Here is a 23845-nt window from a genome sequence, read left to right as displayed (position 1 = left end):
TTGTTTATTTTATGTTATATTCTTCCCTGTTTCCTCTTGTCTCTCATCACGTAGTCTTGGTGATCCATGTTTATGGCAATTTTTGCCTGATTTTCCTGTTTTCCAGTGTCCTTTTATTTTTGTTTCACCTTTCCATTCACGGTACTTGCCTTTTGTCGGGTCATCAGTCCTTGCTGATTGTTAATCAAACATTATAATTTTTTTTTAAGTTTACTGCTGCTCATGTCCTGCATATGATTCTCTCCTCATGAGTACCATCACACCACATGGTCCCTGGCTCAGCTGCAGGGGAGGGGTGGAAAACTTAGGGGTGTGAAGCAGAGGCTTCCCACAGAGAGCTTTCTTCACCTGCACAAACGCCGCCTGACACGGCCCCACCCACTGGACCAGATCTGGAGGACCCTTTCGGGTGAGATCAGTCAAGGGGCTGGTCAGGTCCACAAACCCAGGCACGAACCGGCGGTAGTAGCCCCCCAGTCCCAAGAACCATCTCACTTCCTTTTTGGTCTTGGTGGGTGGGCAGGATGCGATCGCTGCTGTTTTGTCCATCTGTGGGTGCACCCCAGGTGGTACCCCAGATATTGTACCTCCCTCCGTCCAACCGCACATTTCTTCGGGGTGGCCGCGTTCCTGGACTCCCTGAGGTAGGCGGGGCTCACAGAATCAGAATCAGAATCAGAAACTTTATTGTCATTGTCACGAGAACAACGAAAGTCAAGTGCCCCTTGACTGATCTCACCCCACAGGGCCACAGCTGGTTCAAAGATTGTTGTAAAGTGTTCAAACAAGCACCATGTCCATTTACTTCTGGTTACTTCTGATGACTCAGGAGGTAGAGATTGTCATCATCTACCAATCAGATGGTCGGAGGATTGACTCTCCAGCATGACAAAGCATCCCAAGATGCTCAACCCAGAGGTGTCCCTGGTGCATCCATTGGAGCGTGCAGGAAAATGTTGGACAAGGCGATTAGGTACAGCAAAAATGTGTTTGTATGAAAGTGTGTGTGATTGGGCTAATGAGGCTTAAATAGTAAAACTCAATTTAAGTGCTCAGAGTAAAACTACCAGTCCATTTACTGTTTTTACCATTTACAGCTTCCAGAAACCTGCTGAGAGGCATCACCCACCACATGTAGTGTTATAAAAACACTGGTTAAAAACTTTAATCAGCTCGCTGTGAAACAAGAACGCCAGAAACCTGCGTTTGGCTAATTAGTTTCATATGTATGTATGTATTGACCTCAGTAAGACCGTGTGACCGAAAATGTGAAAACACAAAATAGGAATCATAAAAAAATAAAATCAATATTTGGTGTTTACGCCTACATCTGTCATGAGAGTTTAACCTTCTTCGGGACACGCTCCCCTCCCTCTGCAGCCTGGATCCACCCTGTCAGCATTCCTGTAGTTTATGTTATAATGTCAGGACGATGCAGTCACACGGTGCATGTTTTCAGGCACATATTTCATGTTGAATCAGTCATATTTCAGTCAGTCAGCGAGGCTGTCAGGAACATGTGGAAGTCATCGAATTCTCTGCCAGCTGCATGTTTCAATCAACCTGCTTGGCTTCTTCTCGATGTTCTCTATTTCTCTCGTTTTCTACTATCTCAGGTTATTTTGCGGTTTTCAATATTCCCAGGCTGAATACAAACACGAGACACTCCTGCAGTTGAGTCCATTTCGCCTGTTTCTAATACAACTAGTTTCTAGGATTAAACTGTCATTTATAATGTTTATTCATGCCATTGGTTCTTCTGTCCTTTCCACAGCGCTGGCAGCCACAAAAGCTCACGCATAAATACATAATGGACTCTGGCCCTGATTTTTGAATAGTTTCAATTGTATACAGCTGGTTTTACGGTTTGCTTCAATAGAAGTGCGTGTCATCTAAAAGCGGCTCATACCAGCGTTTACATCTGCAAAATTTCACTGCACAGTCGATTTATTTTAATTAGAGATGTTCCAAGCAGATCCTGAGTGGCAGATTCAGAGGGGTAGAGGAAGCTGAGGGACCCACGTGAACTTTATTATGGTCCCAACTTCTCACAGGATGCTCATCTTTGCTGCTGCGCTCTCAGTTTACCCACCCAGAACTGCTTTTCAGTATTTTGATATAGAATGGCTCCAAAATTATCTCATCATCATCATCATCATTAGCCCAGCGTTCATCTCCAACTGTAGAGCTGCTGTCCTCAAATAGTGCCGTGACCTGAACACACTGTTGTGTCACTGAGTTTGGGTGTAGACACTGAAACATTATTCCCATTATTCTAGCACAAGCTAATTTGGGGTTGATCTGTCCGAAGAGTGCTGTTCCAGAGCAGCTTTGGATTTTTACGAGTTTTGCTTTTTTGGCAAAGTCTAATCTGGTCTCTCGCACTTGAGATGCATTACTGGTTTGTTCCTCGTGGTGAACCTTGTGCATTTGTTGTCCTGAAGCCTTCTATTTTTTGGACAGATGCTAAGAAAGGTAGAGGTACTGCAATGTTTGTTGATGGTGGTGCAATTGCATGCTGTATTTGCTGTATTTCTGGATCTTTGGGGGGGGGTTAATTTCTCCCATTCATGGACGACTCCCCTGTCATTTGACCAACACACAGCTCCATCAGCTCCATCCATGTCAAACAACGAGAGGTTGGCATTGTGGGGGACTACACAGGAGCATGCTGGCTTTGGCTGAAACCCTTCTCTGTAGGCTCTCCATGGGCAAATACATGCACAAACAGACACAACCACAGAACCATAACTCAAGCATCAGCGTGTCTCTGCAGTTCACAGAGTCCCTGTTTCCGTCAACTCTGTGAGGAGGTGGAAACGGGAAATTAGCGAAGCTCTGCAGGTCTGCTTGGCACATGCTGTGGGATCTACATGGGGATGGCGTTAGCAGCATTGCAGGCTATATCACAGAGTTGGTGAAGACACCATCATCTGGACCAGAACCGCCTTCAGTTATTGGGACAAGGGCGAGTTGAGAAGGATACTAAACTAAAGCAAAGAAGTGTGGAGGGGGATGAAACTGATCACCAGACTCAACTCTAGACAACAGCAGGAGGGGGCCAGCCTGGACTGGGCCAGTCGGCTGTTTCTCAGCAGGTTTAGTACTGAGCCCCCTCAGGCAGCACCAATCCTAACACCTCCACAGCAATCAAACCATCCCCCACTCCCTGCCTGCCCCATGCTGTCCGTGTGGATTTTTGTAGTTTTTTAATTATGTCTTCATGTATGTTCCCTGTCTGCTCTTCTATGAATGCGTGCTCCCTCGCTAAACATTTTCTGCTTTTCTGGCATCAATTTTTTAATATTTTCATATCACTGGACCAGCAGAATGGCGTTCTTACCATGCACGAGATGCAAAATGTGCATCTCATGTGCATCAGCTGTTCATTTTTCTGAGGCGAACTTAAGTCAGAGTCTCACTGAAAATAATAAATTAATTAATCAGGGTGTGTTGCAGTCCTGGGATGCATGTAAAGGTCAAAGCTCTGACTCATACTGTGTTGCTTTGTGTTTCCACGCAGTGACGCTACATGGTAAATGTTCCTTTTTGCTCTGCTATCTGGACTGTGATTGACATCTCTGTGTGAAAGAACCAGCGGTGCACTTTTATCTGCGTCCTGTAAAACTCTTTACAGGCGACGTTGATGTAGATCAGCTCTCAGCTCTGATATTTGGCCCTCAGTTTCCTAAAAGGAGCTTTTTATGTCAAACACATGTTTTCTTTTCTCCTTCTTTTCAGCAGTAAATGACCATAAATCTGATGTTTCTTTTCTTTTCTTTTCTCTTGATGGATGTTGTTTTCTCATCTTGTAGGATGACTGGAATTTTGGATTCGAGTTCTGGCTCTTTCATTTGCCTTATTGATTTTGCAGAAAATTAAAGATCATAATATTTGCACCAAGTGATATTAGCACATTCATCCCCGCTTTATTTATACAGCACCATTCATACAAACATGCTTTACGTGGTGAGACCAAAGAAATACCAAAAAAGAAACTGTGATCTCTCTTTTTTTCTTTCTCTGGCTCTGGATCAGCGGTTGGGACAGCCCTGCAGGTCGATTGGTCTTTTTCACCTCAGCTAACTGCAGATTGTTCACTATAATTCGTTCCCAGCCATTAACACTCATCAACTTCAAACGCTCAGATCTCAGTCTTCTACCTAGGCTTATCAAGACTTCACACATGCAGCTTTAATTGAGAAAAATCACCCACGATGTAGAAGTAGGTCTGCACACACATCAGATTGTTGCTGTCTGGAGACATTTTTCTCCTGAAATGAAACTGCGTGCTCTAATGCATTTGATTGGGTTTTGAGCCCTTGAGATAATTCAGACTTTTATTCCCTGATTCGGAGTTGCGCAGAACGTCAAACAAACACTTTGCCAGTCACAAATTTACAGATTTGTTCTTTAATCTACGGTGGCTCTGACGTGCTGCTGCAGGTTCAAGCAGACACTCGTCTGAGAGCCTCACTCAGACCAATGTCTGAGACCAAGATCTTGATCTAAAGGTGCCTTTCAGGATAAAAACAGGAAACTTTGTGGATCATTAACCTCTAACAGCCCCTCTCACCCACGAATATGAGAATAAAGTATCAAAATTGAGATATGTTGTGTAAAAGCAAGCGTTGTTTAAAAGCGAGCAGGTAACCAAATACATTAATACATTAGTATTGTATACATTTAATATGCTTCTGTTTCAGTTTTCCCTGTTTTGCATTTGGGCTGCACCAAATCTCAGAGGCAAATATTGTACTTTATGTTTCACTGCACTTGTGAAGTTTGGGTTATTTTACAAATTAAAACCTTTTCATGCACTTCCAACCCACAATTATGATTTTGATTAAGATTGTGTGTACCTTTGTGTGTTGAGAACTTTTCTTCAGCTACATTAACTTTGAAAAACAAAATGAACCTGGAACCTTGGATCGGTTTTGAAAAGCCTTAAGCTGAGAACCGCCTCTTTCCCAGCTTTTCTTGTTTTTTTTAAGATGTGTAGTTCTGACAGGCTAAAAATTACACAAACAGTCAGGCGCAAAATTACCACTGTGATTTTTTTCCTCTCTTTCTTCCTTTTCCTCAAACCTCTGTATTATACAATCTGCATGCAGATGTTTAATGCCGGAGTTAATCTATCACACAGGTCACCACAGCTGCAGCGGCACAGCCAACCAATAGCAGCAGCAGTAGCACAGGGTTCAGCACTCGCTGCCAAAACCTAGACGTGGTGCACAGAAGGTAGGCCAACAAAATAAAGGGGCTAAAATCACAAATTTATTTATATCGTCTGCAGGTGGTGACGAGGAAACGTCGTGGTCTCTGCTGGGAAGACGACAAAGAAAGTAGTGAAAAAAGGTCACCTCCACGTTCAACCACTTCCTTTAACCGATCGAAACATTAGGGAAACTTTCCTGTAGTTTGTGTTCGTTTTCTGCCAAACTGCCACTAGTTTGAGTCATTTAAAAAAAAATGATTCGGCATGTGTGCACTGTAACTGTCTGTTGTTGGAGAGAGACATCAAATCTGCTTGCATGTGTCACATGCAATCTGACATTGAAGGACAGTCGCGCCTGCTCGGCCATCCAGCAGGACAAATAATTCATTTCTGACTCAAACAGATGAACATGAGCGCACATCTAATTGGAGCTGTGCTGCTGAATGCTATTTACTTCCTTGAGATAATCAGAGAGGATTTGTTCATATTCCTTATCGTGCATCATGAATTTTGTTATGCTGTACTGCTTACGTACATAAATTACACTGACTGTGTGGCAGGCAAGGCAGGACCAAACGCAGGACGCCAAGACAAGTGAATTAACTTAAGGAGGCATCTTTATTGCTGTACTTAGAAACTCAAACTAAATGCAAAAACTCTGGAAACTACAGAGCACAGGGAAACGGGACCGACCGGCAACGAGCAGAGGGACACTGAGGACCAAAATACCCACAGGATATCAAGAGGATGGGCAACAGGTGGGAACACAGCTAGAACTAACTGTAACTAACACACTGTATACAGGACAAGAGACTGTCAAAATAAAACAGGAAGTAAGATAAACACGGAGACCAAGACTAAGGCTCAGCAGAGAGACCGAGGTGAAGCAGACACGGGGACATGACTGACTGGGAGACGGAAAGGGAACGCCAAACATGGAGACAAGAGATAAACAAGATGAAAACTGGGCTGACTGAACACAGGAGAAGACCAAACACCGAGAGAGAAAAAGCTCAAAAACCACAAGGATCTGAGGACTAACCGAAACAAGTTTAACACATGACGTAAAAATAACCACGAATCTGAGAATCACATCGAACATTCAAAAAATCTGAGTCCAGACACTCAGCCAGCCCGGCTCCCAGACTCAGTACCACAACAGGGACTTTTTTTCATGTCTAATCCGGTGCATTAAACTAGGAATAAATTCCTGAGCGTGTTGTTGTTCGTCAGTGATATTAAAGTACAACTTTCAACACATTCACCACTAAAATGCAAAATACATATTAATGCTGCTGTAATGCCAGAGAATGTTTTTCTGCACAATGAGGTCTTTGATGCAGTAATTTAACAGTCCGGGCTGTGACCGTCTCTCCTGAATGCAACTAAAATATGTGCAGAGAATATGAGATGTGCATTTTACCGCTGCACCGGCTCGAGGTGGAGATTTTTCTGACCGTCTATCTTTCTGTACATCATATAAATTACTAATCGTGTGTTTGCATGTGAGACCTACATGCAGAGAAAAAAAACAGGAACCAAAGCTGTCAGAAAAATTCTGATTTTCCGATGATTTTCTTCACTTTTATGACAGCCAGACGTCACTGTAGAAGTCGCAGCGCTGCAGACTGTACCTTTACCATTATTCATGCTGAAGAATGAAACCTGGCATTTCTGGCTGAGCGCCCCCTATGGACTGCAAGAAATCGAAGAGATACAATGAACTTGATGCAGGAACAAGAGAAGTAAATGGAGAAATAAATTCAAACGCACAAACGGAATCTGATAAAACGAGCTTCTTTTATTATAATATTTCAGATTTTTTGGTATTTTATATATATATTTATTCATATATATTTATATATATGCTTACTTTACAATTGAGACGTACAATTTGAAACAAATGTTGGTTTAACATCAGAGTTTGTAAAAAAAAAAAAGTGCTTCCTTCTTCCTGACTGACACAAATGTCTTAAAATCTTTCTCAAAAGACCAGCTAAAGGTCAAAGGTCAACTCAGAGGAGCAGAAGGCACTGCTGCATGAGCTATGATTCAACAGCGGGGAAGAGGAAGAAGATAACTACCATGTTGCATAGAAACCCTGTTCACATTTATTTATTTTTTATCTTTCTCACAATGAACAAACACATAAAAACAGGTATGTGCACAGAGCCAGGCGTGTTTTTTTTCTGCTCAGATCAGTACCCATCATGTGTGAGACAACAAAGCTGTGCTTCGACAAATAGTGCATACAGAGAGCTGCTTCAGTGTCTTCAGAGGAACCACGTTTCTGCAGAATCCCATTGAACCAGCTGCCATCAGGCTTCTCCTGCAGATACATGGTTTCCCCCTAGACAGCAGGTACCACAGTTTCAATTCCAGTCTTTTTTCTTCTTTCTTTTTTTTCCTAGTTTGTATTTTACTTTGGCTTAAATCAACAGGGGGGGGGGGGGGGGGGGGACTTGTATCTCCACACCTTCTTGAGTATTAGGAAGCTAAGAAAAAATGTATTTGGGCCTTTTTTAGGTATTCGTTTAGTCTTAATTAATACACTTCTTAAGAGTGGAGGTACAAGCTTTCAGTATTGTGGTTGACAGTGTGTCAGTGAACAAAAATCTTAAATACTTTACTTTTTAAAAAGAAAAAATTTCAGATTTCTTTTATTATCTCAGGGGGGGGGGGGTTGCATCACGTGATCAGATTATTAGAACACACAAACCTGCCAACACCCCGCACGCCTCCTCAAAGAACAAACAGGAGAAAATGAGCACAAATCCATGCAGTTATATCATGGAAATAAACATACATACAGGTTGAGTTTCATAGCTCTAAGACAAGTTCATCAGCTGATAGAGACGGTAACTTTGTATAAAACAAACCAAAATAATTCAGGAACTACGTGCACAACAGGCTGGTCCGGGCTCGTCACCGCCGTGCCCTACCTTAGCTGCACTGATATGTGGGGTCGAGTCTCTCAGTCTGTACGGGGGTAAGGCACAAAAACAGCCAGTCCTCTGTTGTGTGGATCTGCAGGGGGGGACGAGCTTATCGGCTTTTGCACAAAAAGTTTTAAAAGGCACATGAACACTGCAAAAAAATAAAAAATAAACCAACAACAAAACAAAAACAAAATATACCGACTGAACGAGTCACTCTTTCTCCTGAAGGTGAGCGCAAGTCTTTCTCCGAAGAGCTCAGTCAGTGAGATGATGGTGAGATTAATTCACCTGTTTCCAGTAAAAGTTTATCAGTCCTGTTTTTTGAAGCATCTTCCGGAAATTCCTGAAACAAGAAAAACCAAAGTGGCTTCAAGTTTGTTTTCTGCGTACAGCCTGTCTGCACTTTGGTTTTCGTTTTCACACAGAAACTTTGGAGCTATTTTTTCTAGTCTGAGGAGAAAGTGTGATCGCGAGGACTCCGTTCAGTCGGGTGTTTTAGCAGTGAACAGCTCAGCTGCCTCAGTCTCCTCACCGCTTTCAGTCCGTCCGGACGAACGGAACCAGCTGTGTGTATAAATCCAGCAGTGTACCAGTCCATGTCCAGTCTGCTCCCGGTCCGGCTCGGGAGGCTCTCAGCTTCCCATGGGTTTGAAGGAACCGTCCGGCAGCTGTCTGAAGATGCCCCGTAACGTGTCCAGCTCGCGGGTCAGGTGCTCCACCCTGCGCCTCAGTCTCTCGTTGTCGGCGGTCAGCTCCACCACCTTGTGCTGCGTCTCCATGTTGCGCATCTTGGCCTTGTCCCTGCTCTTGCGCACGGCCACGTTGTTGCGCTCGCGCCTCAGCCGGTATTCCGGGCTGTTCTTGTCAACGTGCTTCTTGGATTTGCCGCCTCCCCTCTGCTGCTCTAGGAGCTTCATGCCGCCCTGCTGCGAGTGCGGGTGCGAGTGTTGGTGCTGGTGCGGGCTGGGCACTGGGGTCGGCGGAGGTGTAGGGTGCCCTGGCTGGAGGTGCATGGTGGTCTGTGCGCAGTGCGCAATCTGGTACTGGAGGTGCGGCATCTGCTGCTGCTGGGAGTACTGCTGGGGGTGCGGGTGCGGGTGGTGGTAGGTGGGGGGCATGCCCGGGTTCATGTCCTCGTCGTCCCGGGGCTCCTGCTTGATAGCCACCGGTCGGAGGCGTGGAGGGTTGTGCTCGTAAAGCGGCTCCATCTTAGACTCCATGTAGTTGGACATGTAGAGCTGCTGGGGCCCCGGGCCGCAAGTCACCGGGTCGTACTCCCCGTTCATCATTTTGAGCTTGTCCTGTCGGGAGCTGTGGTGGAACAGGTCAGCCAGGAAGTCGTCGTTGAACGCTGATGGGTCGATGTAGGCGCTCAGGTCGATGGAGGTCTCGTTGTCTCCGATCTCACCGCCAAGATCTGCCGGGTCTCTGTAGCCGGAGGAGGGCTGCTGGTTCAGGTTGTTCATCAGGGGCCGAGGTGCGACCTCGTATAGGTTAGAGAGCTCCATTGAGAATCTAAACCCGGGCAAGCATGGCGATGAGCTCCGGGAATCCAGGTTGCACAAAGTCGGGTAATACGGTGAGAGGGGGTTACACAGCTGCAAGCATGCGCTGACCCAAAGCTCGGAGAGACTGTGACCGTTGCAGTGGCTCCGTTTGTACGCGGAAAGAAGCGGAATGAAGCAGCTTCAGGATTTACTCTGCTGGGCTGATTCCCCCTGCTCAGTAAACTCCGAGCTGTCAAACTGCTGTTATATACAGAGAGGGAGTGGGCGGGCACACGTGCCCGCGCGCGCGCACACACAGCCCTCAGTCTTGCCAGCTATCTGCACGGGAACGCTTCAGAGTCAAACTCGACTCAAACTTTTATCACACACCGCGTCCTGCGCTCCTCTCTGCGCGCTCTGCTCACACATCAGCGCCAAAGCTCAGGCTGCAGAAGACGCACTGAAACCACCCGGAGCTGTTAGAGTCGGTCTGCCAAAGTCACATCATATATATATATATATGTTTACAAAAACAAATATTTACAAAAGTCAATGACTGCTCTGGATTTCAGAAGCTCTTCTACACCGAGCGCGCTGGCGTTCAGCGCTTAACGCGAGCAGCACGAAAATCTGTTTTAAAAGAACTGCATTCTGTTGGGCACTTTTCTTTAATCCCCGGACAGTCTACACTGGCAGACTTTATCTCTGTGAAAGGAGGGAGCGGCACCTATCAGAGCAGGACGCACAGACTTTATGTGCAAGTTATAAAAGTCGAGAACATCTTCTGGACTTAGAACACGTCTGATGTTAAATAGAATGCGCACTGATGGAAAAACCTGTCATTACTTAGTTATAATATGAATATATACCGTCACGTCCCTGCAAGAAAGAACCTTTTTCCTTATTGTAATGTATTTTTATTTCCAAATTCTAAGTTAGGAAGATCCAACACTGAGGCAAATTTATTATGACTTGCTTACAATGTTAGATGTGACTTGGGGAATCTTCTTGGATGAGGACGGGTGAGCAGCGCGGAGCGCGGAGCAGTGGGGGCAGGGACGGCGGACTGAAGAGCTGGACTGCAGCGCCCTCTATGAGCAGCAAACGGAGAGATCTTCGTGTTGGGAGCGATTTCAAGCTGCTTGTTTATTTTGTATTTTTATTCCATATATATATTTTACAGGTTTTTGCTTGACCTCCATTTGAAAACAATAATCTGCTTCTTTCTGACAGACCCAGCGCCACTTTCTGTCCTTTTTCTGCCCCATTTGAGGAATTTTTAATGAACCTTGAGGAAGCATTAGTGGTCCTCGGGGCCTGACTTTTAAAACTAGTGTTGACGGACTCAGCTGGGAAAATGTGAACAGCATTTTCTGTTGCACTGGGAAGCTCTTCAGGCCAGTGGCTTTCAGAAGGAAGTACCAGGGATCATTGAAGTGATCTGGAGGAACACGTGTTTTTAAGGAAACAACATAATAATTAAAAAAGTTTAAAACTGGAAAAAATAGGTGTAATGTTCCTAAACTTCAAAGTCAGCATGTTAAACACAAACTAGAATACACAAAATCGCTCAGACAAATATTTGAAGAGCTTTTGTTTGCTTCACTGCAGTTCAGCTGTCAGCACGATGCGAGGGTACCTCAGATCAGGCCGGCACGTGGACCTTTGACCTCTTCGATCACACTTCGATCACATTCCTAATACTGCATTCAGCCTTCATTTGTTGTCAGTGACTTTACTTTCATTTTAACAGCACTGGTGAATCTCTGTTGAGCCGAGAGCCCTGACCTCGATGACATCACATCATTGTCCCCAGTGTTATCTCGGACTTAAAGTGTTGAGTCAGTGTTGCAGCATTAGTGGTCCTGTACACATTTTCTGCAGCAACAGTGTGGTTGGACAGTAAAAAACAAAACAACAACAACAACATTGTTTCCAGAAGCAATGTGATTTGAATTTAAGTTGACATTAACCAATCAGACCTGAAAAAGCAGTTTACCAAAAAAAGCAAACACTGCACTGGAGTCATGAGTGACAGCTTCGAATTCCACATGGACAGCTGGCCAACATTCACAGCACATTTGCAGACATCAGCATAGTTTGGATGCAGCGCCTAGTAGAGCAATGTAATGTTTGGTCACGTGACCAGGCATCACTATTACCAAACCTCATGTTTTGTGTCTCTTTGTGGCTGCTTTCAGTCCAGCTCAATTTCATTTATGCAGTTAAGTCCAAAAGATGTTGGACTGTGACTGTTTACAGGGGCTGTTGTTTACCTCTGTACACCACAACAGTGAATTAAAAAAAATCAAGATTTGAATGAAGCGCAGACTTTCAGCTTTAATTTGGGGGGATTTAACAAAAGCACTGAACTAACTGTACTGGAATTACAGCCATTTTATGCACAGTACTAACTTTCACAGGACAATTGACTGACAAGCTGCTTCATGGTCATATGAGGCCTGTTGTCATCTTATGTCGTGTGAAATAGTCAGATATGAAATCTGTTGTTAAGTCCAAGAGTTGAAATTGCATTTGATAGCTGGACGTCTCAATGTGGCATCTCAGTTCAAGTGAGGGAGGCCATCGTTCGGCTGAAAAGCCCAAATAAACAGCAAAGACTTTGGTATTGGCCAAATCAAAAATCTGGTGCATTGTTTAAAAAAAGAATGCACTGACCAGCTCAGCAACACCAACAGACCTGAAAGAGCATAGAAAACACCTACAGCGCATGATGGCAGAATTATTTCCATTATTAAGAAAATACCTTCTTAATTGCCCCTTGGGGATGAATATAGTTTTTCTGAACATAATGAAATGATGCATTTGTGAATGGAAATATAGAGAGTTTACAACAGGTCAGACTGTCAGTAAACATCTAAAAGAGCCTGAAAAAGATCTTGGGACAGATGATGGTTGTTTAAGAATGATGGCCTGGGTGTTTATTCATGACGTTGCTGCCAGTACAAGCAGCCGGATGAACTGTGGCGTTGTTTCTAGACTTTAGGTAGCCACTGGGTGCAAAGGATTTATGTCCAGTTATTAAAATCAATCCTTATATTTACACTTAGGAGCCTCTGAAAATGGGAGGTTATGTATTAAAATGGCTGTAATGTCTAGACAGTCGATGCAAAAGTTTTGTTAAACCCTTTGAATGAAAGCTGAAAGTTGCACTGCAGTCTCATCTTGATTGATTTAAACTCCATCATAGTGGAGCAGAAAGGTAAAATAATAGGGGGGGAAATCTGTGCACAAACCTATAACTACACAGTCATGTTATCATGTGAAATCAGAATCAGAATCAGAATACTTTATTGATCCCTGGGGGAAATTATTTTTTGTTACAGTGCTCCATTTTAAACCAACATTAAGACAAGACAGACAATACGCTAACTAAGAATAGTACAATATATACATATATATACATACATACATATCCCTGGGCAGCCTGAGCCTATAGCAGGATAAGGGATGGTCAGGGTCAGCTGATCTGACTATAAACTTTAAAAAAGGAAAGTGTGAAGTCTCATCTTAAAAGTCTGTCTCCTGAATCCAAACTTGAGCACATGTTCCACAGAAGAGGCCTGAAGCTGTAGGCTCTGCCTCCCATTCCACTTTTGGAAACTCTAGAAACCACATGTAAGCTCGCAGCCTGAGATTAAAGTGCTGTCAGGATACATTTTTGTCTGTTTGTAACTCCTTTTCATCACTTTTATCACCCACATTTTAAATATTTTGTTTCTTTTGTGTCTTTTTTTTACCTTTTGAAGTTGATCTTTCGTTTTTGTTTGTTTGGATCCAGGTCAGATCCAGGTGACCTCTGACAGCTCAGGGTCTTTGTCTATACATCCCTTCATTTATATTCTCTGGTCATGATTATTATTAATAAAACAGTAATTACATTGTTTTTTGTGTGTTCCTGGTAGGACCGCGGTTTCATTAAGTGCTTGTCTCACCTGTGAATGTTCACCAGGTGTTTGAAGTGGTTTCTTCGTACACGCGGATGTCAGTAGTTATTATAGTGACTGAAGGAAGCGGGAGCGTCGATACTGAAGGTACTGCCGTTTTGAGAGAGAGTCTCATCATTCAGAGATGAAGTCATACGTGTTTCAACTCATCTGACCAGCCTCGGTTACATAAACAACGCTGAGAGAAGATAGCAGCGTCTCATTGGTCCAAACACGAATCAATCACAAAGAGCATTGCATCACTCCGCCGCACACTCATCGGTGATTGGCCAAGCACCCCAACTCGCTGCCACCTACTCGCCTGTGATTAGTTGATCCTGGACATTGCCGTACATGGTAAAAGAGATTTCGCAATCGGTCGCTCTCCATGTTACAAACAAAAACAGTCCGAGCTCATACGGACGGGATTAAACTTCGGTTTTCTAGGGGAACTTTTTCATCTTTTGACGGACGGTTGAGCCCGCCGCCTCCCAGTGAAGGTAAAATCGTAGTTTTATTTCTCTGTAGGTCCGAAACAGCGAAGCTGGCAGTGAGCTGATGGCTGTTAGCGACAGGAGCTAACTCGCTAGCTGGCTATGCGCCCGGCTAAACAGGCAGTGTTCGCGTACGTTAAAAGAAAGCTGTTGTGTTTCGGGCCAAATCGGCTTAAATCGACGCCTGTCTCAGAGCGGGAAAGCTCGACAGTCAGTAGCGAGGCGGCGAGTCGCCTGTTGGTCGCTTCGAGTGAACAGAAAGTTGTCAAAGTGTTCGAAAATTAAAGTTTAGGTACTTTAAAGCGACGTGTTTCGGATAAGTCCGCCTGTTTCGGTCTGTTTCGTGTGATTTCATATTTGTCACACGTCGGTAAAGTCACCAGAAAGCGGTGGTTTTGTGTATAGCCCCGCATGACTCTGGAGTTCCCCTGTCTTCACACAAAGAGAGCCGCTCGTGATGATGCAACAACAGGCAACCTCTCCGCTGTTTCACCCGGAGCGCTTTCCGCTGCGCACAGCTGACTGGCTGCATAGCAACGCACCAGCCAATCAGAGCGGCGCTATTAATTGGCCGTGCGGAATAACAATCCGAACAATTATCGTATCGCAGTGATGGAGCAGGAGGATGGTGATGATGAAGCCTCCTAACTGGACCAAACTCTGCATAATCCGAGTATAACGTTTCAGCGAAAGGGAAAGTGAGGAAATGATGTTCAGAGCTGGAACTTTGGCTGATTGACCTCCACCTTCCAGAAATGATAGAAACACATTAAAATGGCTTGTCAGTCCTTTTGTTGCAAAAATTAAAAAAAATTCCTGAACATTTCTGGCGCAGAGCTGCAGAGTGAAATCAAAAAGCTGTCAAGTCTGACAAATGTTCAGTGTTTGCGCTGTGCAGCTCATATTTAGCAGGACCAGAGCCTGCATCCACCGAAAGCCAAAGCAGAATCCATAGTACCGCCTTTGTGCCATTTGCATAGGCGTCTGGATAGTGAATTGATATGGGATATTCAACCAGCACAGACATGCTTGCAGGTGGGTGATGTGTTAGGCTCAGGTAGAAGGTTGATTTGGTTAAAAAGTGGGCTTGAACAGTGAGAGATCGACAGGGAGGTTCACTGCATAGAGGAAGAAGAGTGGAGAAATAAATAACAGATCAAAATGATGCGCACAAGTCTCGAGATGCAGCTGTATGATATCAAAGACCACCAGGACACTTTTCACTTCCTGTCAACGCGCAGGAAGCCAGCAAAGACCGGAACCTCTGAGATTAGGTACCCTAACCCTAACGAATCAGATGGTGTTGTTCTTTCATGTAGTTGATAAAAATTGACCTGTACTTATTAAAATACCAAATAAAGTCAGTGAAAGGGACGTACTGTGGTTCAGGTGAGGCCTCCACTCCAAACGCGTGGACAGAAACATCTGCACACAGCTGTCTCTGATTTCTTTGTCTTCTTACATGTGTGGTGTTGTCCGTGGCTAGTCTACAGCTTAGTGTTTGCTTTGATTCTGTGTGATCTGCTCAATTAATCTGGTCTGTCTTGCCCTCCAGGCTCTGTCCATCTGCAGGACCTTCTTCTTTCCTTCCAGTCTTCTATTCAGCTCTACACCTGAGGAGACTCTGGTCAAAGATCAGCACCCGTTGGCAGCACATCCAAATGAGCCGGCCGTCGCAGCCGAAACTAACTGCAACTGACCACAACGGCGTGAGCGTCATCCAGAGCCAGGCCCACGCCGCTTCTTCGTCCCTGCCGGCAGCCGTAGCCGGACTGCAGCAGGTCCCGCAACTCGTCCCAGCAAACCCTTCAACCGGAGGTGGCAAAGTCCTCGCACCCAGCAAGATGAAGAAACCCCCTGCAGACAAGGAGAGCGAGGAGTACCGCCAGCGGCGCGAACGCAACAACCTGGCAGTGAAGAAGAGCCGCATGCGCAGCAAGCAGAAGGCGATGGACACGCAGCAGCGTGTCAACGAGCTGAAGGAGGAGAACGAGCGGCTCGAGGCAAAGATCAAACTGCTGAGCAAAGAGCTGAGCGTGCTCAAAGACCTCTTCCTGGAGCACGCTCACAACCTGGCCGACAACGTCCAGCCGCCCGCAGGCGCAGAGGGTTCCAGTCCCGCCCCCAACAGTACCTCCACCAACGGGCAGTGAGGAGGGTAACCACCAGGATGTTGAATATCTGCAGCTTTTATGGAAGCTTCTCCCTTTGGGAATGAGGCCCCACTTCTTCTTCATGGCTTTTTTTTTTTTTTTTGTGATTATCAGTTATTATTTAACCTTTTAATAATTCACCACCATCATCATCCAGTTCGCCAAAATAACCGCCAGTGTTCCCACTGTCTACCCAGAACAGCTCAGAGTTTTAACACATCTGGAATCGTTTTAGAAGAAAAAGCTTAAACATGTTTTCTGGAAATAACTTTTAAAATTTTTAAAAAATCCACTGAAGTGTGACTTTTAAAATTGAAAGCTGTGATGTTTGGCTGAAAGCCTCCAGCTGTGTCATCGCTCCTCTGATTGACTCATTGATTTGGGGGAACATGATGCGATTTGAACTCGTATAAACTGAGTCGTCGTCTGTTAGGATTCTCTGGAACAACAACAAAAAAAATCACCACACATTTCCTGCATTTCCTCTTCCTGGTGGCGGAAAACCCCCGGTTCAGTCTGATGAAGACGTCCGTGGCCATCGCTGAGCGCTCCGCAGCCGCAGGATGGACTTGTAAATGCTAAAATTCCCTTTTTCAGGATGTGTATTTTCTTCTGTTCTTCTACAAAGAGTTTGTAAAACAAAAAAAGTGTTTTTATTGTTAAGTACATTCACTACATGTTGATGTTTTAAGCACAGTTCTGTTTGTATGTGTGTGGGGTTTTTTGTTTTTTCATGACTCGTGTTGTTTAAGATCAGAAATAGAAAAAAAGTTTATATCTGACTCTACTGAGTGAAAACAGAGGGAGGGTTAGGGTTACACACACACACACACACACACACACACACACACACACACACACACACACACACACACACACACACACACACACACACACACACATTTATCCTTTACTGGGTGGTTTTATTAACATGTTTGTGTTGCACACTTTTAATTTTTCCTGCGGAGGCGGTGCATGTTAAACGTTGGTCTCCTGCCATATTAGTGGCTGCCCAAGCCTTAAACGGCTGAAGCCTGCAGCGCTCGGCCCCGACAAAACAGAACAAAGTGCTAATTTCACTGGAAATGCAATCATTGGCTTTGTGCACATTTTTAATACACGTCACAGCTGATTGGTGTTAAATGAGAAAATAAACCTCTAAACTCATTTCACGCCACTTCAGAAAATCACAAGTTTGGACTGTGAACAGATGGACTTAAACCTGTTAATAGGACATGTTTAGGTAAAAATAAAACCACTTGTTTATTTGGCAGTATTGACAATCACGGGGCCTCCAGCAGTGTCAGAGTGTAAAAATCGTATGTGTTTATTTTTGGAAATTATCAGCGTGTTTTCTTTTAGTTTCACGCTGAAGATTTGAGGCTTCAATCGGGGCGTTGACAGGAAGGCGGGGCATCGATCCTGCTGCTGATATGACAGCAAGACCATGTTGTTGTGTTGAAACTATGTAAAGGTGGAGGTGTGCGCAAGACGAACCCCCTCCCGCCACCTGTCGGAGTGGCCTGTCCAGACAGGTGTGTTTGTGTGTTTGCCGCTGGGCGGACCCAGACACCTCAGACTCTTCAGGCGAGCCGCAGATTTAATTAAACCCACTTTTAACCCGGACCAGCTGATTAGCCGCCAGCTAATGAGGTGTGAGCAGATCGGGACAGGCCCGTGCCCCGCAGGCACGCTGCAGAGAGGGGCGGGGCCACTGCGCACTGCTGTCAGACTTTATAATTATATGAGCTTTGTGTGGGCGTGGAGTGTTTTTCCACAGGGTTTGTCTGTCAGGAGCTTCGCCTCTGCAGGAATGTTGTTGCTTCTGAGCTGCTCAAGCCAACATTCCCACAAGGTTCTCCTAATGTGTCCTGTAGACTTTGATTTTTAAATTTTTCTGCACAGATTCGTCCAGAAAGTTCAGCGAGTTTTAAACAAAAACCTTCAGAATGTGTTTTTTATCCAGGTGGTGTGAAGTTTAGTTTCTGCAAATTGTCGATATCTTGCAGTTTTTCCATCATGCACGTGTATTTTCCCGCGTTTTATCAGACTTGAGCAGTGGAAATGAAATCAAATCATGTTTGACCTGAATCACTTCAGCTAGTTGCGGTTGGAGCTGAAAGTTCCAGTTCTCTTTATTGGTGTAACATATTTTGATTGGCGCTGTGGGGACGGGAGTCTCGTTGAGCACAGCCTTTACCTTTGTCTCTTTTTTTTGTTTGTATTTTCCATCTTTCTACACTTTTATTCCAACAGAAGCATGTTTGTTAGGGAAGTGTTTGCATGAATGGTGGGGGTGAAAGTTTAGTGCACTCATAAAATCAGATCTTCTGGTCTTAACTGAGCAGATCAGGAAGCAGACGTGATGGTTGTGCTGTTTTGCTTTGCTCTGAATGTTGCTGGGCAGCATTTCTCTGTCACTCAGCTTTTTTATATCAGAACCGGCTCACCTGCATTATAAATTAAAATTGAGTATAAAAGATGAAACTGTGTCCTAATTTTTTGTTTGTTTGTTTTGGTCCAGAGCTGTTGTCTCTGGTTTCATTCATTCATGTCCTTCTACATCAGTCTCAGTAAACCTTAGTTTTTTATTCTAATGGAACCTGTAATTCAGGCAGTGGGAACGTACCATTACAGAAGCTGCAGCTCAGTCACGAAGCCACTGACTCTGTTCCATTAATGCTGTAAATAAAACACTCATTAGGAAGTCATGAAGAAGAATTAATGATTATTGTTGACGTTAGAATCTCTCACTCTGTGTCTCCAGCTGAGGACTGATGGCGACGTTTGACATGAAAATAAGTCCAGTTATCGCTCACGTAGACTTTAGGGATGTCCTGCCTCCCTAAACGACCACTGATTCATAAATAGAGACACTGCGTGAGCACATGAGTGTGCTTTAACCTCCTAAGACCCGAACTGTTTCATGGAATGCATTTTTAATTTTTCTTTGCTATTTGTGTTGATTGGGACCTAAAGAATGTAAAAACAAAGAATTACCAGATTTTTTTTTTCACCTCATTTTTGGTTTTTGAGAAAAACGAGATCCACATATGAGGACATTTGTTTCAAATTTTGACAGAACAGTGGCAGCATAACGTCCTCGTAAGTGGATGTCAGGGCCTTGTAGAGAAAAATTAAGTATTTTGGTCTAGACGTCCCAAAACTTGATGTCCACATATGTGGACGCCAGGTCCTAGGAGGTTAAAGGTGTCACTCCAAATGTTCCAGTGTGAAGATTTTACTGCTTATCCAGCCTGGAGCCAAAGAGAGCAGCTGTTATCAGGTGAGACGTCAATGCAGCCTGGATGCACGTGCAGTCCATCACAGGGATAACATCTGGCTGCATCTGCAGCAGCCAATTCACCCATTAACCTAACGACCATGTCTTTGGTGACCAGTAACAGATCAGTATGAGTGAAAATAGCCAGACTGCAGTTAAACTACCTGAATTCTTCTCAGTGAGAGATTTCACTGAGTGGCAGGTTAATACGTTTATGATGTTTCTTTGATTCTTTTGAGATTTTGCTCCCAAATCCTTCCACAAAGCCACTAACCACTGCAGAGACGACATGATGGGATGTCATCAGTACAGAGCCAAAGGTCAAACTGTGAAAAGGCCTGTGAGAAAAATTCCTGCTTCCTCATTGGCTGCTGAAGTCACCTGTTTTATCACGCCTGATCACTGGTTACTCGTGGTTACCGCTCTCTGCAGCCTCCCTGCAGACTGAGCGGAGCTGAAACTCTGAGCAAACAGAGGGCAGCCTGGTGGTGGAAGCCAAGTCAAACTGCAGCAGGAGCTCCACAGCTCAGCAGCTTTAGTTACTTCTAAAAGTTCAATCTGACATAAAAAAAATGCAGCATGCTGTTAAAGGTCACAACAGCAGCTACTGCATTAATAATGAGCGAACGACATACAGTTATCCCTGTTAAAGCTTCTCTAACACCAATGCTTTTATTGTGCTAAACATATCATATGTTTACTCCTCGTAGATCGGCCACAGTTGCTGAGATCAGGGCGTGCATTTACAGAAAAGTGCACGTCAAGTTACAGCGCAGATTTAATGTTTTGCTCATCAGTTTTTGGACAGTGACACTATTTCTGAGGTAACTTTGTCTTTCTTTACCACCACAGTGGGTTCCATCTGCACCGCCAATCTCCGTCTGAGCAGCTTTGCTGCATTAGTCTGAATGTGAGCCGAGAGTGCAGCTCTGTACACTTCACACTTCATCCTGTCACCTCTGACGGCAGTCACATGATCAGTAAACATCAGTTCCCCTGGCAGCCACACACACCCATGCCATAACACTCCCTCCACCATGTACAGATGAAGCAGTATGAGCACAGAGACGCCGTGAACAACAAACAGAGCAAACCACAAACTGTTGGAAACAGTAAGCGACAGTTAGTGACCTGAAGTGAAGGCATATGAGATAGCATATAAGGCCCCACAGAAGCCCAGTCGTACTAATTAAGTGGGTGTCTGCCTCCCAAACTGTTTGAACTATTTGAAACGATCAGATTTTAAAACTGAAAAACAAAATCACGGCAGTTTTATTTACCCGTGCTCGACCTTTACTTATCTCCATTCGTCCTGCCTTGACTTCTTGTTGCCCTTTTTCTTTACATTGGTATGTTTTCATGTAAAATAGTCTCTCTTATCTCCTTCTTTTCCCTAACACATTATCCATCTTCACCTCCTCCTGTCTTTGTTGTTTTCTTTCAGCTTAGTCATTTTATTTCAAATTAAAGATCAAAATGAAAACAGAACATTTGTCATCGTGCAGAAAATGATGAAATATTTTCTTGGTTTTAAATGCTGGGAGCATTTTTTCCCCCCAACTCTTAAATATGAGCTCACCTTCAGTCATGCAGGGTGTTAAATCAGTGTGTGTGGACAGATAAGAGCTGTGGATTGATAAAAGGTTATCAGAGTGCGAAGAGAAGAGAGCTGAATGTGCAGCTCGAGCCGCCGGCCTTGAAACTCAAACGGGGTGAATGATTGACACGATGACATCATAATCGCCTGAGCTCAATAAACTAACGAGGACGGGGTTTTCTTTTTTTTCTGTCTCTCTCTGCTATTCAAAGTTCAGAGCTGGCATGTCCGCGGGTTATAAAGGTTTACTGGCGAAAAGTCAAACGTCTCCGCCTGACACAGAAAGCACACAGAGTGAGTCCTCCCACCTCCTCCTCATGTTCCCATAATTATCACCGCTGTCAGAGCAGTCATGTCACTATCTAAAAATAAACCTTCTCAGTGTGTGTGTGTGTGTGTGTGTGTGAGTGTGGGCGGTGAATCCTCATCAGTCTGCTGAAAACTGGAACATCAGCTTCGCTCGGTCATTAGGCCTAATCCGAAAACCAGCAGCAGCACAAAAAGCTTCGTGCGCTGCCTGACGATGATGCTTGAATCACATGCGTGTCCTTTATCCCGCAAAGCACTGAACGACACGATGTCAGACCGCAGACTCACCGCAGGGCTGACGCACTGCAACACACTGCCAAACCCAAACCTGTGGGTGCTTTATCCCACTTACACAAAGTGTCACTCTGTGAATCGCTGTGGTCTTTTGCATCCAGTTGCAGGTTTGTGTTTCTTTGTTGTCTATTTTCTGTTGTTAAATGAGATCCTGTGTCCACACTGTAAAAGGCATACATGCGTACATTTAGTTAACAGAACTGAGCGATGTTTCCAATCATAGAAGTTCTAATTTTATACAAGAAACAGGCGTTAAAGGAGGCTAACAAACCGAACATCCCCACCCCAGTCCTGTGGGAGAAAAGGTCAGACTGACTAAGGGCTGTTTCTCCCAGGTACCGAGGATTTATCAGGCACATCATTCAGACGGAGCAGATATTTGTGGGTTTCATTTTTCCACATAAATGTAAGCAAACCTGAGTGAGAGAAGAACAAGTCTGGATCACTTTCTGCAGAATGCAAACATCAAAGAGATTTTCTTCTTCTCTGTTTCACGGTTAACCTGATCGTGCAGTCCTTCATTGTTATTTGCTGCTGAGCTCAGGCTGAGATGGATAAGTGTTCACTCGTCTGCTTCCTCCCACTGATTGTGATTTGGTACTCACTTGTCTTATTTTTAGATTGACTCTCTCAATTAAATTCAGTTTCGTGTATATAGCACCTAATCACAACAACAGTCACCTCGAGGTGCTTTATATTGTAATGTGAAGACCCTACAATAATACAAAGAAAACAGAGAAAACCCCAATAATTATATGAAACCATATTAGCGAGCATTTTGGTGACAGTGGGAAGGAAGAACTCCCTTTTAATAGAAAGAAACCTCCAGCAGAATCAGGCTCAGGGAGGCGCTGTCATGTTCTGAGACCAGTTGGGGGGTGAGGGGAGGAAGACAGGACAAGAGATATTGTTGAAGAGAGACAGATATTAATAATAACTAATAAATAAATGCATAGAAGTGTATAAACAGAAGAAACAGTGCATCATGGGAATCCTCCAGCAGCCTAGACCTATTGCAGTGCAACTAAGGGAGGATTCAGGGTCACCTGATCCAGCCCCAACTATATGCTTTGCAATGCAATTCAGTTCAGTACAGTCGTTTTGTATCAAGGCCCGTAATCTCTGCAAAGTAAAATAAATCTACAATATTAGTGGGAAAACCCAACAATCAGAAAATTCACCATTAACCACAGATGGCAACAGTAGGAAGGAAGAGCTCCCTTTTAGCATTAACATCCGACGGGGCTGAAAGGAACGAGGGAAGCTTTGCTCCAATGTTGTGTGTATGGGGAGATTTTTAGCTGCAGCGGTGCTGATTCTGGAATAACTGAAGACTTTAGCACGTCATGGCTGCAGGTCCAAAGCAGATCATCAATGGATTAGTGCTCTGTATGATGCAGGACTCAAGGGTGAACTATGTCTAAACAGGAAAATGAAAGACCTTGGTGCAGCTTTGAAACTATTTGTGTATAATGACTCTCATTAGACTGAATGCTCATAGTTTATGGGATATCTATATTTTCATAAAAACTAAAAATTCTCTCTGCGCTTTTGTCGTAGTGCAGGAACTACTGCAAAACTGCAGGAAGTAGAGAAGGAATGTTTGCAGGCATATTTGCAGATATCCTGGAAATAAAAAATATGATTCAAGTGTTGAGGAGCCTGTAAAGCTTTTTGCCTAGCAACACGTCCACCATATTACTGAGACAACAGGTCAGGCAGACACTATTCGATATCAGTGTGTTGGGAGATTGGAACAATAACCAAACAGTGCCAACATCAGATCCGACTGGAAATTACAGCACAACCTCTGTAATGTTCATCCCATAGACTGTTACTAAAAACACTGGCTGTCATAACTCTGTAAAAATTTATTTTTTAAGAAAACATGTGATCATTTTTTGAGAGTTTGAGAAAACCAGGAAGCTCAGAGTTGAATAAAACTGTGTCACAGAGTTCAGAATCACGTCTGATACACGCAGTGTTTGTGAACGCTGCTGTACTTTGTGTTCAAGTCGTGTTGCATACAAAACAGTGTGATATCAGTGAGTGAGTGGAACAGCTCCTCCCTTTGCAAACACAAAATACATCCAGATAACACGTTTCTGTTGGCTGACTGCTGAG

The 23845-nt window shown here is 44.2% G+C and overlaps 2 protein-coding genes across 2 annotated transcripts; one reads left to right on the top strand and one right to left on the bottom strand.

Moving 5' to 3' along the window:
• Positions 1-7612: 7612 nt before the first annotated feature.
• Positions 7613-9832, bottom strand: cebpa (CCAAT enhancer binding protein alpha). Its single transcript, XM_026176179.1, has one exon. The coding sequence runs from the start codon at positions 9663-9665 to the stop codon at positions 8790-8792; it is 876 nt and encodes a 291-aa protein (XP_026031964.1). The 5' UTR covers positions 9666-9832; the 3' UTR covers positions 7613-8789.
• Positions 9833-13910: 4078 nt separating this feature from the next.
• cebpg (CCAAT enhancer binding protein gamma) lies at positions 13911-16934 on the top strand. Its single transcript, XM_026176170.1, has 2 exons — positions 13911-14091; positions 15641-16934. Exon 2 carries the CDS (start codon positions 15747-15749, stop codon positions 16236-16238), a length of 492 nt encoding a protein of 163 aa, XP_026031955.1. The 5' UTR covers positions 13911-14091; positions 15641-15746; the 3' UTR covers positions 16239-16934.
• The last annotated feature ends 6911 nt before the right edge of the window (positions 16935-23845 follow it).

Source organism: Astatotilapia calliptera, chromosome 1 (genome assembly GCF_900246225.1).
Source record: "Astatotilapia calliptera chromosome 1, fAstCal1.2, whole genome shotgun sequence".
NCBI classification, from domain to species: Eukaryota; Metazoa; Chordata; class Actinopteri; order Cichliformes; family Cichlidae; genus Astatotilapia; species Astatotilapia calliptera.
Note: the sequence above shows the minus strand (reverse complement) of the source record. Positions and strands in the feature narration are given on the sequence as shown.

Coding starts and splice junctions, on each gene's coding strand:
- cebpa (XM_026176179.1), bottom strand. CDS start 9,665: ATGGAGCTCTCTAACCTATACGAGGTCGCACCTCGGCCCCTGATGAAC.
- cebpg (XM_026176170.1), top strand. CDS start 15,747: ATGAGCCGGCCGTCGCAGCCGAAACTAACTGCAACTGACCACAACGGC.